This window comes from Aquarana catesbeiana, linkage group LG09 (genome assembly GCF_042186555.1).
Source record: "Aquarana catesbeiana isolate 2022-GZ linkage group LG09, ASM4218655v1, whole genome shotgun sequence".
Classification (NCBI taxonomy): domain Eukaryota; kingdom Metazoa; phylum Chordata; class Amphibia; order Anura; family Ranidae; genus Aquarana; species Aquarana catesbeiana.
In genome coordinates, this window is record NC_133332.1 from 271,060,823 (window position 1) to 271,073,756 (window position 12,934).

Here is a 12,934-nt window from a genome sequence, read left to right on the forward strand (position 1 = left end):
AAACTAAAGTGCATGTACATCAAAAAGTGATGAGATGTGAAGATCAAGTGCTCAAACAGTTCTTGAAAGCTGTCAACAAGCCCACCATCCAAGCATCCACTAGGAGTGTGCCCCAGCAGCTCACCTTAAACAAAGACCACAACAGGTCTAGTGGCGCTTTGGTATACATATCCTTAATGGCAGTTCACATTCCACTCTCTTCTTCTTATAGCATAAACCCAGGGATAAATATCCGCTATACTGTATTGGATCTCCTCCTTTCACAGGCCATACAAGACAAGCACTTGATCTTCTTTTCTCATCACTTTTTGATGCACTTTATTTTTTGGGACTTATTCATCTGATTTTATATAAAATATCTACTTTTGATTTGAGCACTTTATCACTGTTTTACAGATTATTTTTATGTGCTTTTTTTTTTTTTTGTTTTTGTAATTGGGGATAGTTATTCATGCATCTATTTATTTTTGCTGGGGAAGGCTACAAAAAATTCTGCTGTACTGAAGATTCTCAAGAGCACAGTGGCCTCCATAATTCTAACTTTGAAGAAGTTTGGCACAAACAGGACTCTTCCAAGCGTGACCAACTTTGCCACTCTGACTGAGCTCAAGAGATTCTGTGTGGAGAAGGGACAAAGGAGGACAACCATCGCTTTAACCCTCCACCAATCTGGGCTTTATATGACAGAGTGGCTAGACAGAAGCTTCTCCTCAGTGCGAAACGCATGAAAGCCTGCTTGGATTTTGGAAAAAGCACGTGAAGGACTTTGAATATGAGGAACAAGATTCACTGGTCTGATGAGACCAAAATTGCACTGTTTGACCTCAGTTCTAAACGCTATGTCCGGAGGAAACCATCACCTACCCAATACCATCTCAACGGGGAAGCATGGTGGTGGTGGCAGCATCATGCTTGGGGGTGTTTTTCAGCAGCAGGGACTGTTGAGGGAAAGCTGAATGGAGAAAAGTACAGGGAGATCCTCAAAAAAGAAAAACTGTTCCACAATGCTCAGGATCTCAGATTGGACCAAGGGTTCACCTTCCATCTTGACAACGATCCTAAGCACACAGGCGTGGCTTAGGGACAACTCTGACTGTCCTATAGTGGCCCAGCCAAAGCCCTGACTTACCCTATTGAATATCTTAAGAGAGACCTGAAAATAGCTGTCCACAGACGGTCCCCATCCAACCTGACTGAGCTTTAGAGGATTTGCAAAGAAAATGGCAATCCAGGTGTGCAAGGCTTGTCATGTCATACCCAAAAAGACTCAAGACAAATTGATGAAGAGCCTTCGGCAGCAAAGTACTGAGTGAAGGGTCTGAATACTTAATTACATGTTATATTTCTTTTTAATTCAGACCTTTTTAAAATTCTGTTTTCACTTTGGCATTGAGGTACTGAGTGTAGATTCATGAGCAAAAAAAATCAGGCTGCAACATAACAAAAAACGAGGTGCATGCCACCTTTTGGACATCTTTTATTTACAATTGACAGTTTTATGGAGCGCTGGGAGTACAACTATCGCTACACTTCCACCACTCTGAGAGGAGCGCTGCTGTCTTCTCACATACAGCAGTTTTGCCTGCCTCTTCTCTCTGCTGTTCATTCACAGAAGGCTTTGTATTCTGTGAATGGGTTAACATAAAACAAAGTGCCCTGTGATTGGGCAGTAGGAGGGGAGGTATGGGCACAGCGGCTGCATGTGACTGCATCTGCTGGAGCTGAGACTAGAAGGTCTAGCATCGGAGCACCGTAAGCATACCGTAGTGAAAGCTCTACTCTAACACTCAGTAAAAACATCTAGCCTTTAAATATTCCAAAGCAAGGAAGGGAGACCCACTCGCCATAAATGCAAACATCGGTTTTATTGAATGTAATGTAAAAACTGACCCGGTGCCAAAGAAATACCATTGCATTTTACTCCTCACATAAACTTTACTCCTCAGTAAAAACTTAAATTAAACTCTGCCCCTAGCAATCCAGAACCCTTTACAAAATGGCTGAATTCTGGAGTTCAGCTTTAAAGGGTAACTACATTTTTGTGGGAGGGGGGGTGGGGTGGCAAATAAAAAAATAAATATATATATATATATATATATATATATATATATATATATATATATATATATATATATAATATTATAGTATATACAAATATTATAGTATATACAATTGTGACATAAGTCATATTGTAATTGAACGTTATTAAAAATTACCTTTCCTTTTTCAATCTGCAGTGCTGTAATTTTCTGTAATATGCTATGTAATTTGGCTACCTGGAGGTATTCTGTACACAGAATGTGTTCAGAACACCCCCCAGCTATGTAATTTCTTGCTTGTGTGATTGTCTTACTTTATTGGATTTTGGACATCCCCTGCAGCAAAAATTTCATTTTTGGCGAGATGCCCAATAGAAAATCACATATAAAGGGATGCAGACCTTGCAATTTTTTTTTTATTAGAGCTTTGCAGGTGCAGCAGCTGTTTGATTATGCAACCACTCCAATTAGACTCACTCAGAACATGGGCACAGACACACACAGGGATTTCTTCAGAATACCAAAATGTAATTATCTGCAACAAAGTTAGTTAAAATTCTTGTAATGTACATAGATCACCCAGAGGGGAATGGTGTATTTATTTTATTTTTTTACTCTTCAAGGGTACTGGCGTAAAAGGTATTTTGCCAGGTGTTATATACATTTTCAGCCAGTACTTACAGGGTATCAGTGTGACCGAATCAGTATGTTATGGAAATTTTCACCTGCAGATTTTTTTTTTAAATATAAAATCTTTGCTCCAAACTAACATTTACCTTTCTTCTAGATGAGTGCCAAACCAAATATGGAAATGCCAATGCATGGCGTTATTGTACCAAGGTTTTTGATATGCTGACAGTGGCAGCCGTAAGTATTTTGCAGGTTCTTGGACCCCTTGTTCTTATCTGATTTCTAATCTATACCGCAATTCAGTTTATATAATTATGTTCTATATGGTTTGTTTTCAGTTGATAGATGAGCAAATTCTTTGTGTTCATGGAGGCTTGTCCCCAGACATTAAGACTTTGGATCAGATCCGGACCATTGAGCGAAACCAGGAAATCCCTCACAAAGGAGCCTTCTGTGATTTGGTGTGGTCAGACCCAGAAGATGTAGACACTTGGGCAATCAGTCCAAGAGGGGCAGGTTGGCTGTTTGGAGCTAAAGTCACTAATGAGGTTAGTCAAAAAAAAACAAACTAGTTTTGCCATTAATGTTTGTTTGAAATGGCTCTGTACTTTACCTTCACTCCACAGCTGCTGTCCCAGAGCTCTCCGCCGGTTGCTGACATCTTCATGTAGCCGGGTACCGATCACTGGCGATTTGCAGCATGAGCGTGGATTCATATTGGCACTGCCAAAATTGTACACAGTTTAGTGTACAGGGAGGGACAGGCAGATAAACTTTAATGCAGAAGAGATCCGTCATAATATCTAATATAATATGTATTTTCTGCATTAAAAATCCTTCCTGTTCCCCAATTTTATGTTTGTCAAAAATTTTAATTGCTAATGGGAACTAGGAATAAAATGTCTATACATTTGTTTTGTTTTTCTAATATGCTGCTTCTATAAATTTGAGGGTTTTTTTTTTTTTTTTTTTTTGTTTTTTTTGAATAGTGGTATTATGTAAATAAGGGCTGGTGTTGAAAGGCCTTTGTTTGCATCTGCACTGTTTCATTCCCCATACATGTCTATGGCAGTGCAAAAGGAATTTAAGCAGCCAGATGTACCTGTTAATGAGCCTATAGCAGGGGTCTCCAAACTTTCAAAACAAAGGGCCAGTTTACTGTGCTTCAGACTTTAGAGGGGCAAGACTGGCCAGTTTGAGCAGAAAATGTCCTGGCATCAGTGCCCTATTCTTGGTATTTGAAAAAAAAATGTCCCATCATTGGTGTCAGTGGGAGGAATAGTCCATCGTTGGGGTCAGTGGGAGGCATAGTACCCCAAGGGCCAGATAGAGGCAAAAAAGGAGTTTGGAGATCACTGGCCTATAGCTTGCAGATAACAGGGCCTTAATCTGTTTCCTCCCAGCATTTATAGAGGGACACAAAATAATTTGACTGGTCAGGAAGTAAGAGCGAAGCTGGACTGTTTTTTGCCTCTCCAAAAAAATAAAAGTATTTGTATTCAAGTCTGTAGAAAAGGCGAGTTTAGAACGGATAAGATTTGAAACGCTTACATGTTCAAGTAGTCTTGTGTGTAGTTAACAGACCATTTAGAATAGATGTTCTATTTAATTTAACTGCAACTGTTCTGTTTCAAATGCTGCTTTATGCACAGGCATATCTCCTTAGACCCAGTTTGTCTGGACAGTATGGTCACCTGCTGACTTGGCAGCATCCGCAGGCAGCTTAAGTCTGGACTGAAAAACAGATTTGGGATGAAAAAAATTGTGTTTTTGCTCTCGGAGGACTATCAAACTGGTGGATGTAAGCCAAAACCAAGGTAGTAGCAGAAATGGACTACTCCAGAAGATGACCTGCATGCATCAGTGACTCTGACCATATTTGAGGGTGCACACAGCACAAACAAAATGTAAGGCCAGCTTTGAAGATCTGTCAGCATCAGTATGGCAACAATTGTGCTAAAATTAGGAAATTTGGAGCGCTGCAAGAGGTGTCCCTTTTAAGAGTCGCAGCACAAGCGTTACTGGCACCTGGCTGCAGCAGATGAGTATAAATCGGTGAAAATGCAAACCTTTGGGTTCTAGAAAGGCACTAGTAACCTTACGTTACAAACTAAGGTGATTTGCCTTAGGGGACACAAACACTACTAACCAGCAGCCTTGTATGTCTCCTTGCAATGTGGGGACAATATGGAGAAGCAAAAGGGAAAGAGAAGCAAATCATGTTAGAGAAGCTGTACAGCATTAACAAATACAAGCACCAACCATTTCCTGTAAGTGCACACCAAGAAAATTGCTCCACATGAAAGAGGTTCCTGAGGCTAAAATAAGTCAGCCCTCCAGTAAAATGGTGGAAAAGATTGTGAGAATAACAGAACAAAAAAAGTGAAAGAGGCCCATATAAAGTGGAATAAAAGAGTTGGAGAATGCAACTATAGCCATTTTATCTCCCAGTTAACACAGCAGTCCTCCCAGCGTAGTTTACTCCCAGCAAATTGATTAGGGAGTGGTCTACAAAACTCTTGACCAGTATTTTCCTTGTAGCCTAGGTTCACATTGCATCTTGTCAAATCGCATGCTATTGCCGGCAGTGGCACCGTCCAAAACGGTGCGACGCCGCACCGATTCCCAACAGTAGTTTCGTCCCCGAAGTCGGGACTGACATGCGGGAATGAAAAATATTAAACATGATATACTTACCTGCTCTGTCCAACGATATTGCACAGAGAGCCTCCGTTTCTGAGGTCCCCTGCCAGTGCTCTTGGCTCATACTCTTCTTGGTGCTCCCCCATAGCAAGCTGTGTTCTATGGGGGCACACATGCGGGCTCATTCCCGAGCCAGGCTGTTTGCATCTATAGACACACACAGCAGCACTCAGCCACGTAACACCCAGAAAATCTGTAAGGCAAACCTACACTAGACCACCTTCTTCATCTCCCATTCCCCCCCCTGCCCCACTAATGCTGACCTAGAATCCCACGATCACCCACTGTGAGACAACGGATCGCCGCTTTTCCAGTCCGGGGATTTGAAATCCCCGCGGCTTAATCTCCTCCTTTCCATACCATTCTGCATTTACGGATAGAAGGCGTTCTAATTGGTTGGCCCCATAACATGGACGGCGCTAAGCAATCAGAACCCGCCTAGCCCGTCCTGTCAGCGCTGGAGAAGAGGAGAGAAAGCCACAGGGATTTAAAATCTCCGGACCGGTAAAGCGGCAACTCGATGTCTCAGCCGGTGATTGGGGAACTCCAGGTCAGCCAGACTGGGGGGATTAGGAAGGAGGTCCAGTGTAAGTTTACCTTACAGATTTTCTGTAAAGATGAACTTATCCTTTAATGCATTCTCTGCATTAAAGTGCAATTTCACCTTTTTAATAAATAATAAATGCACATTTTTTTGCAGGGCAACAAAATGTGCATTTACTATTTTTTGTTTTAGGAGCCTGGAAAGCTTTGCACCAGCGATCAGTAGATCGCTGATGCCATGCAGGTCTCCTGAAGACTGTCATTGTAAGTTGTCTGCCCATACATTGCAGGGGAAGGCAGTTTTAACAATGCCAGGAAGAATCGATGGACTACCACAGTGCAATCTCGGCAATAAAGGCAACCTGACAGGACTATGCTACCTTTAGTGGTTACAGGAGGAAAGCAACTGTGAGCTTGCTCATGCTTTGGCACCCACTCCTGATGCTTATACTAAACTGTTGACGGCTAGGAGACAATTGACCCTTCACATTAGCGTTAACTCAAACATCTTGGGCCCAGAGAGTGGAAACCCTTTTCGAGCAGGGAGATAAAAATGGGAAGTTGTTGGCTATGCTGGTGGCGGATCTGCAAGTACAGACTAATATTCCGTGTATTTGCATATCCACTGGGGAGCTTACCTCCAATCCTGAAATTATTTTTTATACTTTTCTCAAATAGTACAGAAATCTATATACCCCCATACCTGCCTATAATCTGGTTGAATTAGAGAAGTTGCTTACGGATTTACCTATCCCTACTCTTTTTTGACCGCTGATGTTGAACTCCTAAATAAAGATCTCACTGTTGAACAAATCAAATTCGATCTTTCTCCCCACACAAGTTCTCTGTTCCTGATGGCTTTCCTGCCGAGTGGTATAGAACCCATGTAGGCCTTAAGCCTTATACAAATTTTGTATTGACAATGTTTTACTAGACTCATTATCAGAGGCCCATGTTATTTTATTGCCAAAACCAGGCAATGACCTTCTGGACTGCTCCTATTACAGACCTATTGCCCTGCTCAATCAGGATTTGAAAAGTCTTGCCACCAGACTTTCACAGGTTTTTACTACCCTGGTAGACATTGATCAAACCGGGTTTATCCCTGGGATATCCACCAATACCAATTTTAGGGTGATTATTCACCTATCTACAGTTTGCTCATGCTAACTCTGGGGCCCAGGTGATAGTCTCATCAGATATGGAAAAGGCCTTTGACTCGGTGGACTGGGGCTATATGGCCTCGGTGCTGGGTCGTATGGGTTTCGGTCCCCGATTCATGGCCTGGAATTGTCTGCTATTACAGGTGTCCCAAAGTGGCTCTGAAGATAGGAAATGGGATTTTGGATCCGTTTGTAGAGGGACGCAGCAAGGGTGCCCACTCTCACCCTTTTTTTTTTCTTTTTTTTTTCTTTTTTTTTTCTTTTTTTTTTTTTTTGCTCTCATGATGGAGCCCATAGCTATTGCCCTCAGGTCCACTGACATAGAAGCCCTAGTGGTTTGGGTGAATTATGGAATGCAGATGATCTTCTCTTATTCCCACAGGACCAAGATCCCTCCCTACAGGCGGCTTTCAATATACTAAATACCTTTCCCACTTTTCAGGCCTCAAAGTAAATTGGAAGAAATCCAGTGTTCTACCTATAGATAGTGGTGCCCAGGTGCTTACTCTTTGTGATATTCCCATTCCTTGGGTCTCTAATATCAAATACCTGGGGATTGTTATTTCTGCTAAAGAAAACAATTTTTTGGGCTCTAAATCTCCATCCTCCAATTCTGGCATTTAGAAGGCGGTTGGAGACATGGAAACATTTGCCACTTTCGTTGATAGACAGAAATAACCTACTTAAATGAAGATACTACCAATTATTTTGTACTTCCTAAGAAATTCCCCAGTGTGGGTCCCTCGTGTATATTTCAAGAAGATTGAGGGCCTATTTAGTTCTTTCTTGTGATCCTCTTCCCCTCCCAGAATAGGACTGTGGGCTCTCCAGGAACCTTTAGGCCAAGGGGGACTTGCATTATCTGATTTATATAAGTACTTTTTGGATAGTCAGATGGTGTATGCACATAGGTGGTTGACCAGAGATGATGGGGATGCAGCCACAGTGTTGGAAGTGGCTCTAGTAGGCTCATATAAAGGGCTCCATCTGCTTTTCAGGGGACCTCAGGGCTACACTGGACTGGCTGACTTCATGTGGGTTACTGTTAAGGCATGGGATAAGGTGCAATACATTATGCAGCCGGAGGGTACTAAATATTCTCCCTCTGCACCACTCTGTTATAATCGAAGTTTACCTAATTGTGCCGCAAAACCTGATCCCATTGTCTGGGCAGAGAAGGGGATCAGGCAGCTGAAAGATATAGTGGGCAGCTGCCTATAGTCAATGAACTTGAATCGAAATTTCAACTTCAAAATTTGTTATCTCTTCTGTTACTTGCAACTGCGCCACGTATTCCTTTCTCTCCTTTTTTTGGCAGCACCGCTTTACTGATACAATCCTCAGACCTGGAGCAGTTGCTGGCATCGGGACAACTTGCTAAGACGCTGTCTGAGGTGTATAAAGAATTGTTTATGGTCAGACCAAAATCTATCGAAGTGCAGGGAGTGGTCTATATCTGTGATACCCAATTTTCAAGGTGATGGCTGTTGGACCGCCCTCAGTGCCATCCAGGGACTGCCTCATCCAGTACTAACTTCTGCATCAAATTTATTATACTCCAGCCAGACTTGCCAAGATACCGTATATGCAAACTGTTGGTGTTGCCAGCATTCCCCAGCAGACTTTGAGCATATTTTTTGGCAATGCCCACAAATACAGCTTTTCTGGCAGGAAGTGGTTTGGGCCCTTGAGGAGGTCACAGCTCTTCCTCTATCTTTGACTATTGCTGTGCGCTTACTTGGCCTAGTGGTGGAATTGGCACCCCTCAGGGCGCAGAAAACTTAAATTTCTATTACCCTGTTTTACGCACGTAAGGCGATTTTTCTTCTTTATTGTAGTAAAGCTGATGCCCCTCTTTGACTTACTGGAAGGCTCTAACAAGGCACTGCCATTCTACTTACCAAAATGGGGGTTGTCACAAAAAATTTCAGAAGGTATGGGATAGTTGGCTTTTTAACTCATCCACACTTACATAAGGTTGGCCTAGTTATTCATGACCACAGTTGATTGCTTGGCGTCCAGAGACAGAGGTGAGCTCCGGCTTTTGAAGTAATCCGACAGCAAATTAAGAGAACTGCCCCTTGTGGGTGGGAGTTGTCAATATGTTAACACTGTCATGGGTCTCCAATAAAGGTGGTATGGACATGCTGTAATTTTTTCCTAGGACATATTTCAAAAGCATAGAGCTTTTATTTTTTTACAGGTGTTGCACTGGGGCGGGGTTAGGCAGGTTTAGGATTTTTGAGGGGACGTTCTTGGATACCCTGTTTTGTATATCTTCTGAGAACATCAAAATCAATAAAAATAATTTTCAAAATAAAATAACGCAGTGCCATATCGCAAAAGATGGCCTGGTCATAAGTAGGGGTAAATCTTCCGGAGCTGAAGTGATTAAGGGAATCCCATTAACCTTAGTCCAGGCAGGGACAGATGAGAAAATCTGCCTTTGAGCTGTCCACTCCAGGTAATGGACAGTGTCCTGGTCATAAGTAGGAGTAAACCTTCCGGAGCTGAAGTGGTTAACAACTAGTGTCCCCATTTAAAGATTTCCCCTATCCCAGCAGAGTTTATAACTACTTTAATGAGATTTACCCTATTTGTCTGGTTTACAATCATTGAAAGTAAAAAAAAAAAATCCCATATTTTGGCTTGTCCCCAGAAAAGTAATATTACTTTTCTGGGGACAAGCCAAAATATGGGATTTTTTTTTTTTACTTTCAATGATCGTAAACCAGACAAATAGGGTAAATCTCATTAAAGTGGTTATAAACTCTGCTGAACCACTTTTACCTACAGGTAAGCCTATAACGAGGCTTACCTGTTGGTGCCATGAATATCTCCTAACTTGCACAGTTTAGGAGATATTCGGTATATGCGCTGCTGCCAATGTCATCGGCGCATGCACACTGAAGAAGCGGGCCGCTGGTGCCGTCTCTTCAGGACTTGTGCCGTGACTGGCGGCTCCCACGTGCTGTGATTGACTGGAGCCTCAAACCCAGAAGTAACTCCAGTGGAAGATGTCCGCCGTGTACTCAGAGTGCCGATGCTGATTCAGGGCATCGTTCTGTGGTATTTCATAATGAGCTAGTATGCGCTGCATACAAGCTCATTATGCCTTTGTTTTGTTTTTTTTGTGTTTGTTTTTTAGGAGGTTTTTGTTTTTAATCTTTCTATTATCTCCCATTTAATAAATATACATTGCTTTTTAGATTCTCTCAGGGTGAACTAGCTATATATTAAAACAATATCAATATTCTTCATAGTCATACATAGAATCACTTACATCATTTTCCTACCATTCATAATCAACATCCACATCTCCACCCCAAAAAAAACAAAACACACACACAACACCCCCCCCCCCCCCTTAAAGTAATATGCGATAGGGTGGTTCTTCCCCTATCATTAATATTTTGATAAATTTGCAGAGGACCTAAACTCTTCCCATTACCCATATTTCTGAGTTTTGGGTATTCATTTTCTCTTCAATCTTTATCATTGTCTCTATTTGCTGTATTTCCCTCATTTCACAAACCCATTCTGCCACTGTGGGACTTTTTGCTTTTCACCAATTTCGAGCTATTATTGTCTTGGCTGCTGTTATCATATGTGAAGGATATCTGTCTTGATTATTTTTCTAGCTCCTGGAATAATAGTTATTATTGAGATATTTACACTCGATTGTATCTCAGAGCCAGCTATCTTCTGATAAATTTTATCCCAGAACTCCTTCACCATTGAACAGTATTGCCATATATGTGTCATAGTCCCTCTTTCATTAAAGCATCTCCAACATATTTCTGCATTGTCTCCATTTATTTTATGTAAATCCACTGGGGTCCTATACCAGCTCATAATGATTTTATAATTCCTTTCCTTATTTCTTATCGCTATTGAGGTTTTATGTACCAAAGAAAATGCCCTATCCCACTCTACCAGTGGGATTAAGCTCCCCATTTCATTTTCCCATTTTTTTCATACACATTAACCACTTCCGGACCACCGCACGCCGATGTATGTCCCTACTTTGAGGACAGATATTGTTGTTATGGCAGCAGTTAGCTGCCATAACCCCGGTAACCCAGTGTTCGGCCGGTGGTCCGGTACAAGATAAAAGTGGACTCTGCGGCAGATTCGACGCGAGATCACTTTTATCGGCGACAGGAGAGGACCCCCCCCCCTCCCGCCGCGATCCAGTGCCCTCCGCCACTTATCGGAGCCATCGGCAGCAGCGGAAGGCGATAGGTTCTGTTCCCTGGGCTGACATGGAGACAAGTGAGGGGAAGATGGCCCCCACCCATCTCCATGACACTGCAGGGCGGTAGTGACGTCAAAACGTCACTTCCGCCCATAGCTCCTAAAGGGCCATTTTATTTTTTTATTTTAGTGTAAATATGAGATTTGAGGTCTTTTTGACCCCAGATCTCATATTTAAGAGGTCCTGTCATGCTTTTTTTTCTATTACAAGGAATGTTTGCCATGGTTATATGTGGAATTGCACCCCAAAATAAGTTTTGCTGCTTCTCCTGAGTACGGGGATACCACATGTGTGGGACTTTTTGGGAGCCTAGCCGCGTACGGGGCCCCAAAAACCAAGAAGCGCCTTCAGGATTTCTAAAGGCATAAATTTTTGATTTCACTCCTCACTACCTATCACAGTTTTGAAGGCCATAAAATGCCAACATGTAAAAACATATATGGGTGATCGCTGAGCCCAACACAGTATAAACCCCCAACCCTACTGTTCCCAATTGGGAGCTGGTATACGGAACAGTGCAATATAATAAAAATATTAAGTAATAAAAATAATCAATTTTAATAATTAAATTAGAATTAAAATTAAATTAAAATTGTAAAGGACAATGGGCTGTAATGTCCATATGGGCTGAATTAATGTCCATAATGTTGATAGAGTGATGGCCACATTAGAAGGCAGCCCCGTAGTAGGAAAAGAAGCAATCCTCTGGGTACTCTGGAGATGAAAACAAGGCGCCACTCTAAGTGCAATAATTACATGAGGTTTATTGAGAACTAAGAAAAGCGGTACTCACAAAGGTACATAGTAAAAGGCATGTTGGCAAATAGATGCCGGGTATCCTGGGGTGTCTCTGATCCGAATCTGGATTGCAGTAGTGTCCGGTGGATGCCGTCGCTTCCTGTCGCTGGAACGCACGCTGGAGACCAGGGAGATGAGATCACTTCCAGATTCGTAGACGTGTAGGCGACGCATTTGCGGAGCTACGCTCCTTCCTCGGGCCTAACGTGAGCTATGATTGGACAAGGATTAAAAAGCCAGTGGGTAGCGCTGATTGGTTGAGAACGCGCTCTGTGCATTGGATATTGCTGCAATCACTCAAGTTGGCACAACCCCCCCCCCCCCCATGACTCCATGACCCCATTTTGGAAAGTAGACACCCCAAGCTATTTGTTGAGAGGCATGGTGAGTATTTTGCAGCTCTCATTTGTTTTTGAAAATGAAGAAAGAATAGAAAAATGTGGGGGGTTTTTTTGTGTTTTTTTTCAAAACTTTGTGACAAAAAGTGAGTTCCGCAAGAGAGAATGATAGATATAGAACAATAGTGAGCGAACAGTAGAGTGGAAAGTAGAGAGCGAACATAAGAGAACAATATAGAGAAGAAAAATACAACCAACTATTTTTGGCTTTATTTAATTTTTTTGTTTTTTCACTTTTATAAAAACTGTAAAAAAAAAAAACTAAACTGAACGTTGCAGATTAGGGTCTCTCAAAATGTGATAGCCATCACATCTTTCGAGACCCTGCGTACGTGTGCCTATGACCGTGTGGTGCTGTACCCTACGCTAATACTCAACTAGTGTACCAATGCAAAGACCAGG

At 42.1% G+C, this 12,934-nt stretch overlaps 1 protein-coding gene across 3 annotated transcripts in view; it reads left to right on the forward strand.

The window, feature by feature from the left end:
• PPP6C (protein phosphatase 6 catalytic subunit) overlaps positions 1–12,934 on the forward strand; it is a 319,511-nt gene that overhangs the window by 131,835 nt on the left and 174,742 nt on the right. For all 3 annotated transcript variants that reach the window (XM_073600349.1, XM_073600347.1, XM_073600348.1), the window contains 2 exons: positions 2,827–2,906; positions 3,008–3,217. In XM_073600349.1, the coding sequence (XP_073456450.1) occupies positions 2,827–2,906; positions 3,008–3,217 (290 nt within the window). The remainder of the gene's footprint in view (positions 1–2,826; positions 2,907–3,007; positions 3,218–12,934) is intronic.